General features: G+C 46.0%; 1 protein-coding gene across 1 annotated transcript; it reads left to right on the top strand.

Moving 5' to 3' along the window:
- The first annotated feature begins 843 nt into the window (after positions 1 to 843).
- LOC125518189 (mediator of RNA polymerase II transcription subunit 15a-like) lies at positions 844 to 12,239 on the top strand. The gene is made up of 10 exons (XM_048683109.1): positions 844 to 1,143; positions 1,756 to 1,867; positions 2,839 to 2,941; positions 5,459 to 6,676; positions 7,501 to 7,571; positions 8,918 to 10,360; positions 10,917 to 11,258; positions 11,445 to 11,630; positions 11,706 to 11,794; positions 11,872 to 12,239. The coding sequence occupies exons 1-10, from the start codon at positions 998 to 1,000 to the stop codon at positions 12,068 to 12,070; spliced, it is 3,909 nt and encodes a 1,302-aa protein (XP_048539066.1). The 5' UTR covers positions 844 to 997; the 3' UTR covers positions 12,071 to 12,239.
- Positions 12,240 to 18,790: the final 6,551 nt, after the last annotated feature.

Here is an 18,790-nt window from a genome sequence, read left to right on the forward strand (position 1 = left end):
TATGAGGCTTCAATTTTTTGTCCTTTTTATTTGTGGGTAGGTGGTGATCATTTCTATATTATATTATACTATAGTTTAATTTTACCTTTTGGAATTACTTTTATGTATAACTATTTATTCTTAATTGACTAGAACGTGTTTAATAATATCATTTTGTCAATGTGAACATTATTATATTATATTTTGAGACTTCAATTTTTTGTCCTTTCTATTTTTTGGTAGGTGGTGATCATTTTTATATTGTGTTGTACTGTAGTTTTTTAATTTATATTATTGTAGTTTTATTACTTTTATTTATAACTATTTATTTTTTGTCCTTTTTATTACTGTATTGTGGCGGCGAGGATATGATATGACGGCGCCGGCGAGCTGGGGACGGCGGTGGGGAGCTGGGGGCGTGGAGCGGATGGGAGAAGGCAGGATGGGGAATGGAGAGAGTGGGCGTGGACAAGGTTGTGTTTGGGACGAGCGAATTTTCAGCGAGCGGGTTCTCTGATGACAATGTCTCTGCCTAGTGCTTTACGATTTGTGCAATTAATCTGACACGTTCGGGACCAGATGTCTAAACGCGGCACATTCGGGAGTTATAGAAAACCGTATTAAAAAGATTGACGGTATTAATATTTTTTTCTTAGAAAAAGGATGATGGCTCCAATTAGTAAATATATATAAATAAAAAATGAACGGGCGCAGCAGCTCGCGCGAACGTAGCAGGAAACACCCGACCACTACTCAACGCGGCTCGGCCTGCTCCGGAACCGAAACTGAGAAACGCGCTATCGGGGTCGTATTTCCGGTTATTTATTAATCAGGTCGGTGGGTTATTATTATCGGAGACCGCGGCGGCCAGGCTTGACCACCTCGTCGCCGTCGTCCGGTCCGCACTGTACTATATACAAACCCCAGGCGGTGGCACCGCCTCCACCTCCACCTCCACACCCCACCTCCATCCCCCCGAGCCCTACCCAGCAGCGCACGCCACCCGCCGATCCGGGCCATGGACGCCAACTGGCGCCCCACCCAGGGGTCGGATCCCGCCGCCGGGGGCGGGGGCGTTGACCCGAACGCGCCGCCGCCCCCCGCCGGGGGCGACTGGCGCGCCGGGCTCCAGCCCGACGCCCGCGCCAGGATCGTCAACAAGATGTAAGCAGGGCCCCCGATCGATCTGATCCGATTGGGTTCGCTTTCCCCTCCTCTAATCCTATGATTCGATCCTTCGTCCCCCTTTTCGGGTCAATTTTGTCGTCGGTCGATCTGATAGAGCCTCGATCTAGCTAGCGGCGGCAACCTATTCGCCCTCGATCTACGCACAGAGCGCCCAGTTTGTGCGTCTGTTCTTGATTAGTCGAAATTCCCCGGTAGTCGAATTCACTAATCAGCCTGTAGGGCACCCGCTTCGAATCCATCCACCCAATTTACTTTATTAACCAGACCAGAATTATATCTGACCATTTTGACACGAGTTTGTTGGCCAAGACGTGCGAATTTGCCATGCCACAGAATATCATAACCTTTGTTTCACCGCGTACGTAGCTAGGGTAAACCATTTTGTTAGTTTTGTTCCTGAACTAGGGTTCCTCGAATGCTTCCGCAAGGAAATTTTGCATATTATGATTGATGATTGGTTGTCTGTATTGGCTGCGCTGCCTGCTCTCGTTCCACTTTACATCTCAGATGCGGCATGTTTTATTGCGCACAACTGCTGAGAAGCAATGCGTCCCCTGAATTTATTCAAATTCTGCGTGATGCGTGCAGAACGGAAACTCTGAAGAAGCATCTGCCAGCGTCTGCGCCAGACGGAGTGAATGAACTTCAAAAGATCGCCGTGCGATTCGAAGAGAAGATCTATACTGCAGCAACCAATCAGGTTTTTTTTAACCTATCTTCACTGCTTCTCTGAGCAGAGCACACAAATATTAGTTATGGGGTTTTCTTCTAGAAACAGAGTTTATGGTATAATAATACAGTAGAACTGCCTCCAATTGTGAATACATCCTGATTTTTCTCATGCTTGAGAACAAACAAAAAAATTATGTGCTGCCGGGACTCAAACTATTTGCAGCACATCCCAGTTATTTTTCACATTTAGTGTACATACATAATGTAAGTTAACAAGCTACTATATTTTTAATGTATGTTACATAAATGATAGACCAAAACACTAATCCTAATCTTGGTTATCATCGATCACATGGTGAATCTCGTACGCTTGTACCTTAAGCGTCTGCAGTTACTTACTCTTCCAATTCATGTTTCTATGCCATGTGTCCATGCATCTGAATTTGTTATAGATGAAATAAAAGTATCTTATGTTGGAAGGATAGTACTACCCAAGACCATGGGATTCACAGTGGTATACAATCATTTTTCTCGGACTAAAAATAAAACAAGACCTTGCTTCCTCCTTCCCTCCATTTGAACGGGCTTTATCTGAGTTGCATATACTCCAGTCTGGTAAAAAAATTCAATTGTATTTGTTTGGTTGGGGTGTATCATACCACCATTTCCATTTTGAATTTCTGTTCGTCTGGCTTATTTGTTGCAAACCTTGGAGCAATCTACAACTCTTCATCATATTGCCTAACTCAGTTATGGTGAATATTTGTTTATTTGATAAAGTTGGGGTACAGTGTCACTATTTTGATTTGGATTTACTGTTCATATCACTTATTCGAGGTGCTGTGTTTTGCTGCTTAGATAGCATTTATTGAATTCAATTGTTAAGAGCAGAGACACCTTCTCTACCATGCTAAACTGCTTGCATCAGAACTGTTGATTGCAAGCCACTATTACTAATTTGGTATAGAACTTCACACCATTTTCTTTTGTATTACTCAGTCTGATTATTTGCGGAAGATTTCTCTGAAAATGCTCTCTATGGAGACGAAGACACAACAGGCTGCTGGAAATGCTCAAGTGATTCCAAATCAAAATAACTCCAGTAAGGTGTCATATACAATAAACTGAGTGTTGCACAATTTATCATCTTTGCTTGAATGTCAATATTTTATTCCATCAAGTGCTGAGATTATGTGCTTTATTGCATTACATCACCCTCCCCTCTCCGGCATAATGTATGAGAATTTCACATCTAGCTTGTGTTGTGTGTGCGTATTTATTGAACCCAGAGCGACACGGTAAGTGCCTCAGTTCAGTGGTCAGACCACCGGTTCGGCGGTTCAATCTGTTGGTTCAGATACTCCCTCCGATCCTAAATAGTCTGCGTATAACTTTTTGTGGTTTTTTCCTATTTAGTCTGCGCCTCAGCCAAAACAAGCACTACTTTCCTAATCTACCCTCCTCCTTCGTTTCCTAGCAATTACTCCTCTGCATGCATGCAGAGAGGAGATTGGACGCGTGTGGGGTGGAATGAGTAGAACGAAGCAGAGGGAGGAACGAACCAATCGCTGCATGCTCATTAATCACGCCTGCTTCCCCGTATCTCATGCAGATCACACCAGCTTAAGGGCAAAGTAGTCCAAAATATTCTATCCAAATGGCTCCTTGGTATTTGGGCTGGGAGTTATGCGCAAAGAAAAGAGGAACGGAGGGAGTATAATATTATTGTATGTTTTTTTAGTATATGGTAGAAACAATGTTAAGTATGAAGATAACAAACAAACAGTTCAGTTAGTTATTCAACTCGGGTAGTCCACCTTGCTACCTTGAAGACAGTCCGAGTCTTTGCACACACAGAATATTTTATTGACCCGTGGTCCAGCGTCAGTTTGGGTTCTTCAACCTGGTTTTCCAAACAGCAGGTTGATCGGCTAAACAGCCTTCACTGTGAACTAGATTGGAACAGGCTTGGTTCGGGTTTATTCTGGTCAGACTAGCGCTCTGGTCGGTTTTAACAACGATGCATGTGTTAGCAGTAGCATTGAAAAGGTTCACTTTTTAAGTTGAGCTATTGCAAAAGTTCACTTTTCAACCTTGAACTTTGAAACTTGGTTGTTTTTAACTGTGAACTACCAACCCCCCCCCCCCCCCCCCCCCCCCCCCCACTCCCTGATGGCCTCTTGTTTGGCATTAGTGGTCGCCGACAAGCTAGGAGTTTTGTTGGGGCATCCCCAACGGGAGCATCATCAGCCTCAAGCTGAGTGGACAATAAAATGCCATCTATGCCGACAGACTCGTTCATCATGTTGAGATATGATTGCTCACTACATATACGCAAACATGAAACTAATGAGCATTGCATCGACACCATCATTCAAATTTTCAAACTTTGCATTGAATTTTATTAATATAGCAAAAACAAAAGAATGAAAAATAAAAAATATACATTTCGGGCGTGTAGTCAAACACCTCGTGGGCATCGTCCATATCGATGTCTTCGCCGGTGGTGGTGCGATGAAGAACGCCGGTGGGGTCGCAGTGAAGGAGGCTGGCGGTGGCATGGCCATTGTCGCCCTCGGCTTGTTCGCTGCTGCCCGGCATGGCGCCTCCATTCTCTCCCATGATGCCGGCAGGGACGGGACACGAGCTTAGCGGTGCTCCTGCCCTGGGTGTCGCCGCCGGCTGAGGGTGCAGGGGGGGGGGGGCTGCTCGGGCGGGGAACGGAGCAGTTTATTGCGCCCACTATTGGGGAGGGTATTGGGATCGGGGATGTTGGAGCAGTATTTTTGGCCCAACTCCCTTGATATATAGAATGGGGATGGGAAAGGGGAGCTGTTGGAGATGCTGACGTGGCATCATCTTACACACCAAAGCAGCAATTTAAGAAAGAAAATATAAAATTTGAGAACATTAGGATAAAATAATAATCATATAATGGGTTCAAAGGAAATTCAGGGAAACATTTTTTCAGGCTGAATATTTGAAAAGACGTGTATATATTTTTTAGGGAACTCAAAAAAGTTTATCTGGACTGGCTATTAAACAACTTAGCAACATGTCATCATTTGACTATTGAATCCTTCTGAATTTTCAAAATAATTAAGGTTTTACAAAAATATATGTTATAATTTTTCCTTTTTTATTTCAAGGATAACCTTTTATAGTTAAGTTGCTGAGGTATATAGTGATGCCGTAAGTCTAGCATCTACCTTCTGAGTAAGCAGAATACCACATGTGATAGGACCAAGGGGTAAAATGAATGGGTTGGCAAGTAAAACTTCTGCAACTACTCAGATGCGGTCTTCTTCTCAGCTTGCCTAAAAGAACTAACTGTTAGCTGCTAAATCAGTTGGTCAGCTCTCAGCTGTACTTATGTTGACTGTCGTCTTAATGAAAAGATATGCCAACACTTATTTGCATGTTCTCTAGTCTAAAGCAAATCACGTTGCCTGCCCTTTAATTGCTTTAGTACATGTATTTTTTTCTAGTGGAGAACGCAAAATGTCTTAATTTTATATGTAAGATGCTGCTTTCAGCGCTTTGTGTGCCTGTTACTGTTCCACAAGAAGTATTTGTTCACAAGATATTTTCATAACGTATGGTACCTTTTCTGAAACAGCCCCTGGACTTCCTTCAGAAGGCAGTAATCAAGCACAGCCATCAGCAATTCCCTTGATGTCTCAGCAACAGGCCCGGCAACCAAATACTACATCTGTACAGGCTTCTTCACTCACTAATATTGGACAGAACTTGCCAGGTGTCAACCAAACATCAACGATGCAGAATGTGTCTGTCATGCCACAGAACACAATGAATAATGGCTTGGCGCAAGGTACTTCACAAGATATTTATGCTGCACAGAGGCAAATGGCAGGAAGGCAGCAACAGCAACAATCACAGCAATTAATTTATCAGCAGCAGCAAATGCTGATGAAGCAGAAATTGCAGCAGAATTCACTCATGCAACCGCATATTCAGCAGCAGCAATCTTTGTTGCAGCCAACACAGATGCAATCTACACAGCAATCCATGATGCAGATGTCATCTGGCCTTCACCCTGTGCAGTCTACCGTTCCACAGACACAGCCAATGTCCAGGCAGTCAGTTACTCAGAGTGGTATTCAACAAAATCAATTGAATTCCGTACAACAATCTGTTCCATCATTACTCCAGCAACCTCAGCAATCTGTTGGGAGGCAGCAACAACAAGCACAGCCGTCCATGCATCAACAGCCTTCTCTGCAGCGTCAGCAGCCCAATATTCCTTTACAGCAGCAGCAGCAGCAGCAGCAACAGTTGATGGGACAACAACCAAATTTAGAGCGAAATCAGCTAATTGGTCAACAGAATGGTGCTGTGGAGATGCAGCAGCAACAGAGGCTACCAGCTCAGTCAAATAATCTTTTGAACATGCAGCAAACACAGCAGCAGATGTTGAACCAGCAGTCTATGCCTTTGCATCAGCCACAACAATTGGGCTCTCAGGCAAACATGTCAAGTTTACAGCAGCAGCAACAAAATCAACAGCAGCAGCGGATGCATATGCTGCAAATGAAAGCTCAGCAAACACAGCAACAACAGCATGCTCAGCAGTCACCAATGGGTTTGATGCAACCTCAGTCCCAAAACAACCAACTTCAGCAATCACAACAACATCTTATGTCGCAGTTCCAGTCCCAGCCTAATCAACTACAACAGCAATTAGGGATGCAGCAGCAATCCTCCATGCAGCAAAGACTTCAAACTTCAGGAGGCATGCTCTTGCAACAAAATAACATGGATCAACAAAAGCAATTTATTCAGGCACAGAGGGGCCTTCAAGAAGTTTCCTCTAGTAGTAAGTTTTCACATATACTTTCATTGTAGATCCATCGTATGCTCTTATTGTTCTCCCTCTTCTTTTTCTCCGTATTCTTATGTTTATCTTTCTATTGTGACCTTACTTTCCTTCTGCAGTCTAAACTAGCTAATCGATCTGGACTCGTTATTTTTGCCTTACACATGTAGAGAAGTTCAGGGGAAAATGCGTGTTGCCCATCAAGACCCTCCATGCCCATACTTTTCTTGCCAACAGTTACATTTTGGACCATAATACAATGTCTTTATTAGACTACAACCTGGATTCTTGTATCCTAACTCTTACTGAACCATAAGGGCACTCCAGTGCATTGTATCTTGTGTTGTATCATATGCATTACCTATATCTTAGTGGTGTATCTAATGGAGCTTCCATTTAATATATTCTGTGACAGAAAAAGAATAATTATCTTGTCTTACCTGATAAGAACTGTATCCAGATAAGATACAATATCTCTCTTTTTCCCTTACTTTTGGCATCAAGCCAACCAAGCTCTATATATTGCGATGTTTAGTGATCTAGTACACTGTAATCATCATGTTGACTAAACTGACCATGTTGATCTTCTGTGACTTTTGTTCAACGCATTCGGTTTTCTTATTTGTTGAAATTTTCTGGAAATGCTACTGTGCAATATTCATGATGACTAAAGCTGACCATATGGATCTTCTGTGATTGTTCGATTTGGTTCAAAAGTATCCCAATTGCCCCTGCATTCCATCCTATAATGTGTTTGTAGCTTGTTATTTGTTGGCTTGTTCATTGTATCCTGGTACTCCTTGACAACCTTGCTTTTTATGCAGCATCTGCGGACTCTACCACTCAAACAGGCCTTGCAGGTGCAGGTGATTGGCAAGAGGAGATCTATCAAATGGTAAGACATGATACTGATATAATCCTTTTTAGCAATTCCCTTTTTGGAACATCCTAAAATTCATAGAGAGAGGCCCCTAGAACAAAGCTTGAGATTGCTGATCTTTTTTAGAGCATCAGGGAGCTACAAAGGCCTCCCCGGTTCCATTATCAAAAGAAACCAGATTGTAACAAAGTCTTTGCTGTTTAAAAGTGAGGGCACAAAATAAAACAAAAAGGCAAGGCTAAAAGCAGCTAGGGGTGGAGGATCATCTCAAAGTTCAGAAGGCTAGAAAGTAACTAGGAGAAGGCGTTAATTTAGGCGGTGGAGCCACACAACAATTACAGAGAAGAGGTTGTTGCGGCAATGCAAGCCAAAGGTGTGAGCTCAATCTTCGACCTCTTCAGCGGCGATTGATTTGGCGAAGTTGTCAGCTCCAGAGGCGTCACAGGGCTGATAGCCATGGCCTTCAGCTCCCAGTGTGGCAGTCCAGCAGCAGGCGACTTGGCGCTCCTTGGTGGCGAAGGTAAAGCTGCCCTATTACCCGGAGCACCGGAGAGAGAAAGTTTTGCCAACAGAGATTATCAATCGTACTTGCCAGGTCTGTTTTGCCCCTACACACCTAAAGAAGAGGTGATGCACACTCTCAGGTTCAGAACAGAATAAGCAATCAGGGTTCTTGTCAATCCCCCCTTTCAAGAGATTGTCCTTTGTCATAATTTTATTATTAGCAAAGAGCCACAAAAAGACATGAACTCTAGGGGGAGATTTCCCTGATCTAGATTGTTAGAAGATGAAACAACATGCCGTTGTATGTTGGGGCCTTTTACTTTTGTTCTTAATGTTGCCCATCTCCTTTTCTTTTGGTCTGTGTTCCAACAAATTCTTCTTCTTGAACTGGAACCAGAATTCATACAGCACAATAGTCTAGTGTGTAGATGCACTACATTCTGGCATTCTTCTTATAAGATATTCCCTCCGTCCCAAAATAAGTGTCACTGATTTAGTACAAATTTAGTAAGTGACACTTATTTTCGGACGAAGGGAGCATATATTATATGTATATATATATACCGTATTCCGTATTCTGTATCAATGTGGAGTATGGAGCATACAACCATACAGAGTATCTAGATATAGCAAAGCCTCAAGGCAGTTAGCAATCTTTATTAAATGATCTTATTTAATGGGCATCATAGTTTCTTATTTTGTTTTAGATTTGTATGCTTTGAAAAGCTACTTGAAATATCTTGCCAGTGCCATATTTGCTGGCTTATTGACAAACCATGGTCTATTAGCTTTTCTTTTATCATCTCTATATAGCTTCTGCACCAAGTTTATATGTATGTGGTCTTCGTTATCGACAGATTAAGAGCTTGAAGGACCAATACTTTGCAGAACTCAGTGATTTGTCCAATAAGATATCTATGAAGCTACAACATGTTGACAGCATTATGCCACCTCAAAAGCCATCTGAGCAGTATGATAGAATGAAGAACTTTAAAAATATGTTGGACCGTATATTACAACTGCTGCAAATTAGCAAAAGTACTATCCAACCTGCTATGAGGGACAAAGTTCCTCAATACGAGAAACAGATTATCAGTATCTTAAGTTCACAAAGAAGGAAGCCAGTGCAGCCACAAATACAGCAACAGTTCCAGCCACCTGCAGGACAAGCTCCTAATTCCAGCATTTTACAGCAGCAACAGACTTCCCAGAATTTGCAGCAGCATGATAGTCATACTAATCCTCAAGCAAGTTTGTCAAGTATGAGCACTGGATTACAGTCCTCTGGTGTAGCTGGTATGCAGCATGTCCCTGTGCCTCCAACAACAAACTTCAGTGCCCCCACACAGCAAAATGGTGCAAACATACAGCATCAGGCTGTCTCTAATATGGAGGCTGCTCAAGGAGGCAATTTGAATTCTTTGCAGCATGGTTCGGTGAGTGGCGCATTACAACAGGGAAACACTGGGCTGATGCAGGGAACAATGAATACACAACCGCAGACAAGTAGTGGCATGCTATCTCATAACTCAATGAGCACGATGCAACCTAATGGTAACTCCATGCAAGCAAATGCAAGTTCATTACAGCAGCTGAAGCAGCAACAGCAGGATCATCATATGATGCAGAGCCAGCAAATGAAGCGTCAGATGTTTCAGCAGTACCAGCAAAAGCAACAAATGCTTCAACAACAGTTCCCAATACAGCAACAGTCACAGAAACAGCAGCAAGTACAGATGCAGGTTCCACAGCTTCATGCTGGAAATGATGTTAATGAGTCAAAGGCTAGACAAGGAACTGCAGTGAAACCTGGAATTTATCAACAGCACTTGGGCCAACGCAGTAACTACTATCATCCGCAGTTGAAACAGGGTGGTGCTTTCCCAATTTCGTCACCACAAAACCTCCAACAATCATCTCCACAAATTTCACACCATTCTCCTCAGGTTGATCAGCACAACCTGTTGCCATCTCAAGTCAAGACTGGGACACCATTGAATTCAGCTAACTCACCATATGTTCCATCGCCATCCCCATCTGTTGCCCCCTCTCCTATACCAGTGGATTCAGACAAACAACACTCCAATATATCATCACTTACTAATACTGGGCAGACTGGACATCAGCAAACCTCCCTAGCGCCCCAGACACAATCGATTGCTGTGAATACACCAGGAATATCAGCATCACCCTTACTAGCAGAATTTACAAGTGTGGATGGAAATCAGGCTAACATGCCAACTCAAGTTCCAACCAAATCAAATGCAGCAGAAAGGCCTATGGACCGCTTACTGAAAGCAGTAAGTGTCTTGCCATTTTATGTTTACTGTCTGTAATTTTTTGTTCTTAATCAGTTTTGTTCTGAATGTATTGTAGAACTTGACTATTTTCAAATTTAGCCAAACTATTCTGAAGCATACTGACTTAAAAAAATGATGGCCAAGAATTGGAATTTGATTATAGGAGTTAGATATATCATGCTCTTTTCTGGTCCACATCAATTAGTTCATATGATAAGAATGGTGCATAATCATTTTCGTCCTCACCATCTGAAGATTCTAAAGCATGTGTAACATGAAAAATACACTTCACTTCGGTCAATTAGTATTTCAGATGATAGCAATGCTGCCTATCCATGTCCATTCTTGCTATCCTAATATTTGAAAGCATGTGTAGCAAGAATTGAACTGGTTTCATTACTAGAGAATCCAGATTTGTTGTCCGGCAGCCTGTCCTGCTGTTGTAGTAGTACATAAGAAGCCATTTGCATGATTCAGTTTAATGCTGTAAATTAGTTCATACTATTCTAATTATTATTTGTTGCCTATTTTATATTCAATGTCATGTCACATGCAGTTGCGAACAACACAGCGCGAGTCTCTTAATGCTGCAGTTAGCGACATTCGATCTGTTGTCAGCATGATGGACAGGATTGCTGGGTCAGCACCCGGTAATGGTTCGAGAACTGCTGTTGGTGAAGATTTAGTTGCTATGACAAAGTGCCGGTTACAAGCCAGGAATTTCATAGCAAATGATGGAAGTGGTGCATCGAAGAAAATGAAGCGTGATATAAGTGCCATGCCTCTTAACGTGTCATCAGCTGGAAGTGTCGACGATAGCTTCAAGCAAACATTTAGTGTAGATACCCCTGATCTACAGTCAACCGCAACCTCGCGTGCCAAGCGGCGAAAAATTGAGGTATGTTAAGATTATCTGTTGAGAAATGAAGAGAAGATTATTCGAACCAGTGGTTATACTTCAAGTAGTGGTTATTTATTTATTTACCCTTTCCATAGAAGGGAATGTAATAGTTCCTTTGACTCAGATGTTGTTAATTGTTGGCTGCCTTGCATTTACACTGGCATTTGATTCATCTTTGTGCAGGTAAATCATGCTCTCTTGGAGGAGATCGAGGAGATAAACCAAGGGCTCATAGATACGACGCTCCGTGTATGCGAGGATGATGATGAGTCACCCGCTGCCACATCTGAAGGGACAGTCATCAAATGCACATATACTGCTGTGGCTGTTAGTCCGAGCTTGAAGTCCATGTTGGCGTCTGCACAGACGGTAAGTTTTTGAAAGAAAGCACGCATACTCGATGTTGTGGACATCTGCTCATTTCCTCTTGTTGAAATGTGGCAGAGTCCGATTATGCCGCTGAGGTTGCTTGTCCCTGCTGGCTACCCTAAATGCTCCCCGGTGCTCCTCGACAAGTTTCTGGACGAACAAAGGTCTGTAGCCACTCTGCTCACTCATTATTTGCCAAAGTTGTTTAGGTGAAGATTGAACTAACTATGTTGTGCATCAGAAACTCGGACGACCTGTCTAGCAAAGCGAAGTCAAAATTTGGCGTATTGCTGCGGGGCCTAGAGGAGCCCATGTCACTGCGAGAAATCGCAAGGACGTGGGATGCTTGCGCGCGCGGAGCCATTGCGGAGTATGCCCAGAAGAGTGGTGGAGGAAGCTTCAGTTCGAGTTATGGTCGCTGGGAGACCTGTGTAGTGTAGGTGCTTGATCCGTCTATTATGGTTTGTCCTTGAATTATGTATAAATTATATATGTCCCGGCTAGAGGCATGAACATGCTCAGACGGCAACTTTCACCAAAATAAAAAAATGATGACCTAATCAAAATAAATAAATGTTGTATGAATGAAACTTTGGTTAGATGTTCTTATAGGCTGATGCTTATTTTGTTTCACATTGTCGGAATTCGAAGAATGTACTCCCTCTGTTCTAGAATATAAGTTGCATTGATTTTTGTGCAAGTCAATCATTTAAAAGTTTGAACAAGATTATAAAATAAAATAACAACAGCTATAATACCTAATAGATAAAATATGAAAGTATTTTTCATGATGAATCAAATGATATAAATTTTGTATTATGGTTATTGATATATTTTTCTAAATACTTGTCAAACATGCATTCGAGAAAAAACAAAAACACCTTATAAAGGAACGGATGGGTATTTCTTTTCCACCAGAATGTAAAGTGTAGTGACAAACAAAAAAAATCATTATCATGTGGACACGCACAACCCAATTTTTTTAAAAATTATCTTTGTTAACAGAAGTACTCAACTTTGTACTAGCACTAGAGACACTTATTTTAAGGCGGAGGAAGTATATTTTAAGGAAAAATATATTATTTTCGCTAAGAAAGAATAAAACGGCTCAGCTTTTTTTTAGAAGACACTGCCTTTTGGTACGTATGTGACATAGCGGCAACTCAGCTTGCAACTAGCTACTACCGTAACCGTTGGAGTTTTTTCTCTCCGAGAACGCGGGCAGTACAGACGCAGGTGTTCAGATATACGTGTATACATTTATTTCTATGATTTTTTTTAAGAACACAATATAGATGCAGCTGTTCAGATATATGCGTATATACTTATCCTTATGAACACACACACATATACTTTATCTTTATGAGCACCTTCTAACCATCAAGATGTTCTTATACACGCATATCATCTTGACATTGACAAAGTCTATGCGAGCATCAGGATTTAAATCCTGATGAGTTGAGAATACCACTGTTCTCATAACCATCCAACTACAAGTTGGTTCATCATAACTGTCGGAGTTAGTACCCTTCACGCAACACACCAATGTGTGAGACGGTGACCCACAAATGATGAGTAATCGATGGAGTTAACGAGTGTCTAGCTCTTTGCCGAGTATTTTTTGGTTGGTCACTCGTCTAGGTCTTTGCCGAGTTTTTTTGGTTGGCCACTCGTCAAAGCACCTGCTAAATAGAGGGCGAAAAAAATACTCGGCAAAACTAGGACACCCGACAAAGTGCAGGCCAGAAAAACATCGACTGCCGCTCAAGAAATCAGGACACGTATCCCTGTTAGCCATGGTTGATGGAGGAGAGGCACTCGACAAAACATTTTTTATTTCTTCTTTTTGTTGATGTTTATGCTTTGCCGACAGACAACACTCCACAAATTGTATTTCATTTTATTTTAGTTTTCTCTCTTTTATTTCCTCTGCTTTTTTTATTCTCTTTTATTGTCTTTCCTTTTCTTTCCTTTCTTCTCTTCTCTTTTCTCCCCCCGCCCCCCCCCCCCACCCCCACACTCTTTGCCGCCCTTTTTTCCATCCCTTTCTCTCCTGACATGTTTGTTGATCTTTTTGTTCGTTGTTTTACTTCTTAATGTCTCATGAGATTTTGATAAGTGCTGCCAAGATGAAGATGAGTGATAGCATTAGTAGGGGGGGGGGGGGTTCAATAGCTCCTTTCAACAAATTAACCAACAAAGAGAGCCATCAAATTGAGCTGGGTAAGATTTCACCTACATTTTGGTACCCTGAAAGGAACCTGTGGTAAATACGAGTAGAGCTGCTGAGGTTGCGTGGCAGGTAGAAGTTGGTGTTTGAACTCAAAGAAATGGAGGCACACCTTCATATGTTACATACGGACGCTTCTTAATACCAGTTGACCTCAAACCTCAACAACGTGTTTGGCTACATTTGGGAAAAGGAATGGGAATTTCGTAACCCTTAAATTCTCACTACCTACCACTATTTTCCACCAATCAAACATGCCGAGGAAAAACACAAATAAAGAAGGAGCGATGGCGAGACCAGACCACACCCCAGAGTGATTATGCCTTGTACAATGCAAAGGCGCTTAGCAAAACAAACCAATTTTTTCTTAAACAGCGATGCTTATTTCTATACACTGTATACTTAGTTAAGCATGTACCCTCTGACAAAAACATTGATGGTTAAAAAAACAAGTTCATTTTTTTAAGAGGACCCATGTTCATTTTTCTAAGCACATTCGCTAAGCCCCTTGCATTGTAAGGCTCAGGGTGCTAAACGAAGCCACTAGCGCAAAGCGCAACGGCTTACGGTAGCAGAAACCTAGCTAGAGTTAAAGATTGGCATGGGATTTTCCATAAAAAAAGAAATTGGCATGGGATTTTCCCTCAAAAAAAGAGAGATTCGCATGGGATTAGGGCTTTTGGTAGTAGAAAGCCGGGAACCTAGCTAGACTTAAGTTTTTTTTGAGACAATCTCGCGAAGCTTTTATTCAAATGGTCATAATGTTTACAGGTACAAAACAAAGATCACCGGGGTGGCCTAACCAAACATGGCGGCCCACCCCCAAATTCAAACCTCGCTTCGCTAGATCGTGAGCCTCGAAATTCGAGCTCCTAAATTCATGGACAAAGCTACAAACCAAAAGCATACAGCTGTGATCGATAATTTCATTTATAATGGCTTCGTAGCTCGCCATGTTCCTCTTCTTGATGTCGTCCACTGCCACCTTGCAGTTAGATGCAACATGTATCCTTTGCAGATTCAAATCATCAGCTAGGGCTAGCGCCTCCCTGATAGCCAAAACTTCCAGAGTTGGGGGATCATAGACCCCTCTGATAACCAGAGATGAAGCCCCCTGGAAAATACCCTCATGGTCACGGCATATAGCAGCTATAGCCCCTCCTCGTCTGTTCCCGGCCACCGATGCATCAACGTTTATCTTGTAGAGCATATCTCGAGGCTGCAACCATCTGTTTGGGCGGACTAGAGTGGCCCGTCCGGTACTGTCCGTAGGTTTACAAATGGACCCCAAATCGGATATGTATGAGAGGATGAACATATTTGTTGACGCTGGAGGCCATCTACGAGGATACCTATCAGAAATCTAGACTTAAGTGGTTTCCGAAAGGCCGGACTGGGCGGGTAAGTGTTGCCATCTTGTTTGTTATCCATTTTAGCCGGGCCGAGCGCCCATCAAGCCCACGTCGTTATCTCAGTCAGCCCAATCTCACTGCTAGTGTATTCCTCCCCCGTGCTCTCTCGCCTGTTCGTTTCACCCGAGGTGCGCATCTTCTTCCCCAAATCCAGAAGCCGGCGATGACGGGGCTGGCCACCGGCGGGAGCAATGCATCGGGCGCCCAGTGCGCCGGGGCTGAGCTCAGGGACCCCACCGTCACGCAGTTGCGCTGCCGGGCGGGCGCGCGGTCGCGGCCGCGACGGCCCGGCGGCACCGAGTAAAGGTAGCGGTCCTGCTCATCGACCCCATCGCCTCTACATTTTCTATGCTTTATTGCTCTGTCGTGCACTAGATCAACATCTCAGCTGTGCCCATTTCACGATTTTACACCGATCGATTAGCAGGGAATATAGTTGCCAAGTTCCTCGGTCTATAGGGTCGAGGGTCGAGAATCGTTGGTGACCAATATAGTTGCCAAGTTCCGCCTCTGTTGTGCCCATTTCACGATTTTACACCGGTCGATTAGCAGGGAATATCGAGGGGTATGTTAATGATATAATCAGATTCAATCTTAAGCCATATTTCACTGCTCACAAGGAGACAAATATGACCGTTGGCGTGGTATGCTCCTGCGACGCGCCCTCCCCCGCTCCGGTGGCATCGGTGGTCGATGGAGGGGGACCCCCGACGCCGGGGCTGCCGGGATGCGGTTCGGAGGGGTCGACCCCGGCCAGTGTGGGCTCGTCCGCTGAGGCGGGAGGGCGTGGTGAGCGTGCTTGGGGCGGTCGGTTCTGGCTCCTCGGGGCGGCAGCCGAGGAGGTCGCCGAGGAGGAATCTGATGGAGAGGGCGGGCCTCAGGGCGGCGCCGCCAGCCCAGGGAGAGGGACGGGCGCCGAGGATGGGTTGGCTATGCCCAGGGGCTCGGGGGTGGGGGCGGACAGGGAGGCCATGGGAGCCGATGGGGATCTCAGCGGGAGAGAGAGACGTGATGTGCGGGGACGGGAAGACCCATGGAGGGAAGAAGGGTGGAGGCAGAGGGGGCGAGCAAGCTTCAGGGGTGGATGCCGGTGCGTCGGAGGAAGAGCTGCACTTCCAGATAGCTCCCGGCGCAGGCGGCGTAGGAGGGATCGGGAGGCACGATGGCTCCGGGCTCAAATCTGCGGTGGTCCGGGGAGCGGTGTGCTTCTGGGGAGGGGGTCGGTCGTGTGGGTCAGAGGCCGCCAGGGTGGTGTAGAGGATCGACAGGGGGGGTCCCTGGCCGGTGGGGGGTGCGCGGCGCCGGCGCCGCCGGTGCTCTCCAGCTTGAAGTTTCCGCCGTTGGGCCGTCTTGGTGGGCTTGCGACGGAGAGTGAGATGGGTCGTGCGGGGGTGGACCATGGGAGTGGGCCAGCAGGTAGGCCTAGCCCTACTTTAGCCTTCAGCTTCACGGAGTTGGTGGCCCGGGCCTTGCCTCCCCAGCTCTTGGTCCTGTTGGGTGCATCGTCCTAGCGCCGAAGCCCAGGCAGGGCGCACTACGTATAAAGCGCTGGTGGTGGCTGCCTAGGGCGGATCTAGTTTCCGCATTAGGGTTTCCTGCCGCACCTAGAGACATCAGGAGTGGGGGTGCACAATGAGGTTCATTTTGGCGGCGGCGGTGCCTCGTCTGGTGGAGAAGGCGGTGGGGATGGAGATGCAGAGCCATGGCCGAAACAAGCGGCCGTGCGAGGAGCTCCAGGTCTCGGAGCAGGGGATCAGGCAGGAAAGAGATCTCCGGGCCAAGTTGTCGACTTGCAGGGAGACACAGTCGGTGGCTGGCCGGGGTTCGGGCGAGGCTCGTGACTCGTGGTCGCGCTCTCGACGCTTGGCATCCCGGGGGAGGGAGTCATACACGGAGGGTTCTTTGCCTCTCCCACCACCTCCGCCGGGCCTCCCCCATCCAAGGCCAGCAAAGGATGCAGAATTGGCAGGGGGCGGGCGCGTCGTGTCAGTGGGGTGGTGAGGGAGACTGACGCGGTTGGAAGGGGGAGATTGGATCTGAGAGACCAGCCAGGCGGGCGCCAGCTGGGGGCCGCGGGGGATCGGGTGGTGACTTGTCGGAGGTGCTATGCTTCAAATGCGGGAGGAAGGGCCACTACCAAATCGGATGTTAATTTGACCTGCTATGTTTTGTGTGCAAGCAAGAGGGGCATACATCAGGGCAGTGTCCTTCTCGGCAGGCTAAGCCTGAGCTGGTCATGTATGGGTTCGGCGTCAAAGGCCAGGGCTTTTATGCGTTGGAGGGAGGAGTTGAGGAGGAGGTGCATATCCCTGCCAATGCTGCATCTTTGGTCATTACCGAAGGGGAGGCAACAGAGGAGTCCTTGAGAGCGGATTTGAATGACATGTGGGACTCGGAGTGGGACTGGCAGGTCACGGAGGTGCGCAAGAATTGTTTTTCAGTCGTGTATCCCTCCAAGGATGTGCTGCGCATGGCCAAGAAAAGCGGCACGTTCAACTTGCCTATCAACGAGCACAAGGCCGAGGTTGGTGAGCCCTTCAGCGAGCCCCGTGCCGTTTCCCAGCTGCAGGAGGGATGGGTGCTGGTGTACGGGACCCCTGATCAGCTGCGCCAAGCTCCGTTGATCAGGGAATTCCTCCGGGTGGTCGGCAAGGTGGTGACAATCAATGATCTGTCAATTGTGATGCCTGACATGGGGGCATCCGTGGAGCATCGGTTCGGGCCAAGATTTGGTGCAGGGACCCGACCCTGATGAAGGGCACTTATGAGGTTTTCAGGGCTCAAAACGGGTTTCTGATGCGTGTGGAAATCGAGACTGGAGGCCCCCTTGCTCCACCAGCTCCTCCTCAATCTCCTCTGGCAGTCCCTCCATCGGATGAGGAACAAGACGGTGGGGAGGAATCGGCGCCTAGTCTGACGACCGCGGACTGGGATGCGGCCGGCGCCAAGGCCAAATCTTTTGCAACGACAACTGCGGTCAGCAGGACGGCCGCCGGGGCTTCAAGAGGGTTGGGCCGTCAGGTTACCCTGTCTGTTGCTGATCAGGTCATGGGCGGGAAATCCCCTGTGCGGGTGCGGCCGGGGGATGTCCGGCTGCCGCCGGTGGACACGCCGCGTAAGTTAAGAAGGGAGATGGGCTTGGTGCCGCTTGAAGTTGATCAGTATGGTTCCAATCTATCTGGCGCGGGCCAGCTTCGCGAGGTCTCGGATGATGGCTCTACTAAGGTGGCGGGCGAGGCCGGGTCCTTACTAGCAGGCAAAGGTGGGCTGCGGGCGGTCGGCTCGGGCATTACCATGGTTGAATCACCCATCCCAAGCGCGACGCCGACTCCTAGCTCCAAGACCCCATGCTCCTCCCCGCGTTGCGCTCCGTGGCGTCTATCGCGATCAACACCGGGGAGGTGGCCCAGCCCAAGACAGCGGACATTGCCCCGACACAGCTCCTGGATCGCTTTGAGGGAGAAGATTTCCTGGACAACATGATGACGATTGAGGACAATGTGGTCGCCACTACTAGA

The sequence above is a fragment of the Triticum urartu genome, chromosome 7 (assembly GCF_003073215.2).
Source record: "Triticum urartu cultivar G1812 chromosome 7, Tu2.1, whole genome shotgun sequence".
NCBI classification, from domain to species: Eukaryota; Viridiplantae; Streptophyta; class Magnoliopsida; order Poales; family Poaceae; genus Triticum; species Triticum urartu.

Bases quoted from the DNA above. Each gene is read 5' to 3' on its own strand.
- LOC125518189 (XM_048683109.1), top strand. From the start codon at position 998: ATGGACGCCAACTGGCGCCCCACCCAGGGGTCGGATCCCGCCGCCGGG. The intron at 6,677-7,500 runs GTAAGTTTTCAC...CTTTTTATGCAG, and splicing joins TCAAGAAGTTTCCTCTAGTA to CATCTGCGGACTCTACCACT. The intron at 11,631-11,705 runs GTAAGTTTTTGA...GAAATGTGGCAG, and splicing joins TGTTGGCGTCTGCACAGACG to AGTCCGATTATGCCGCTGAG.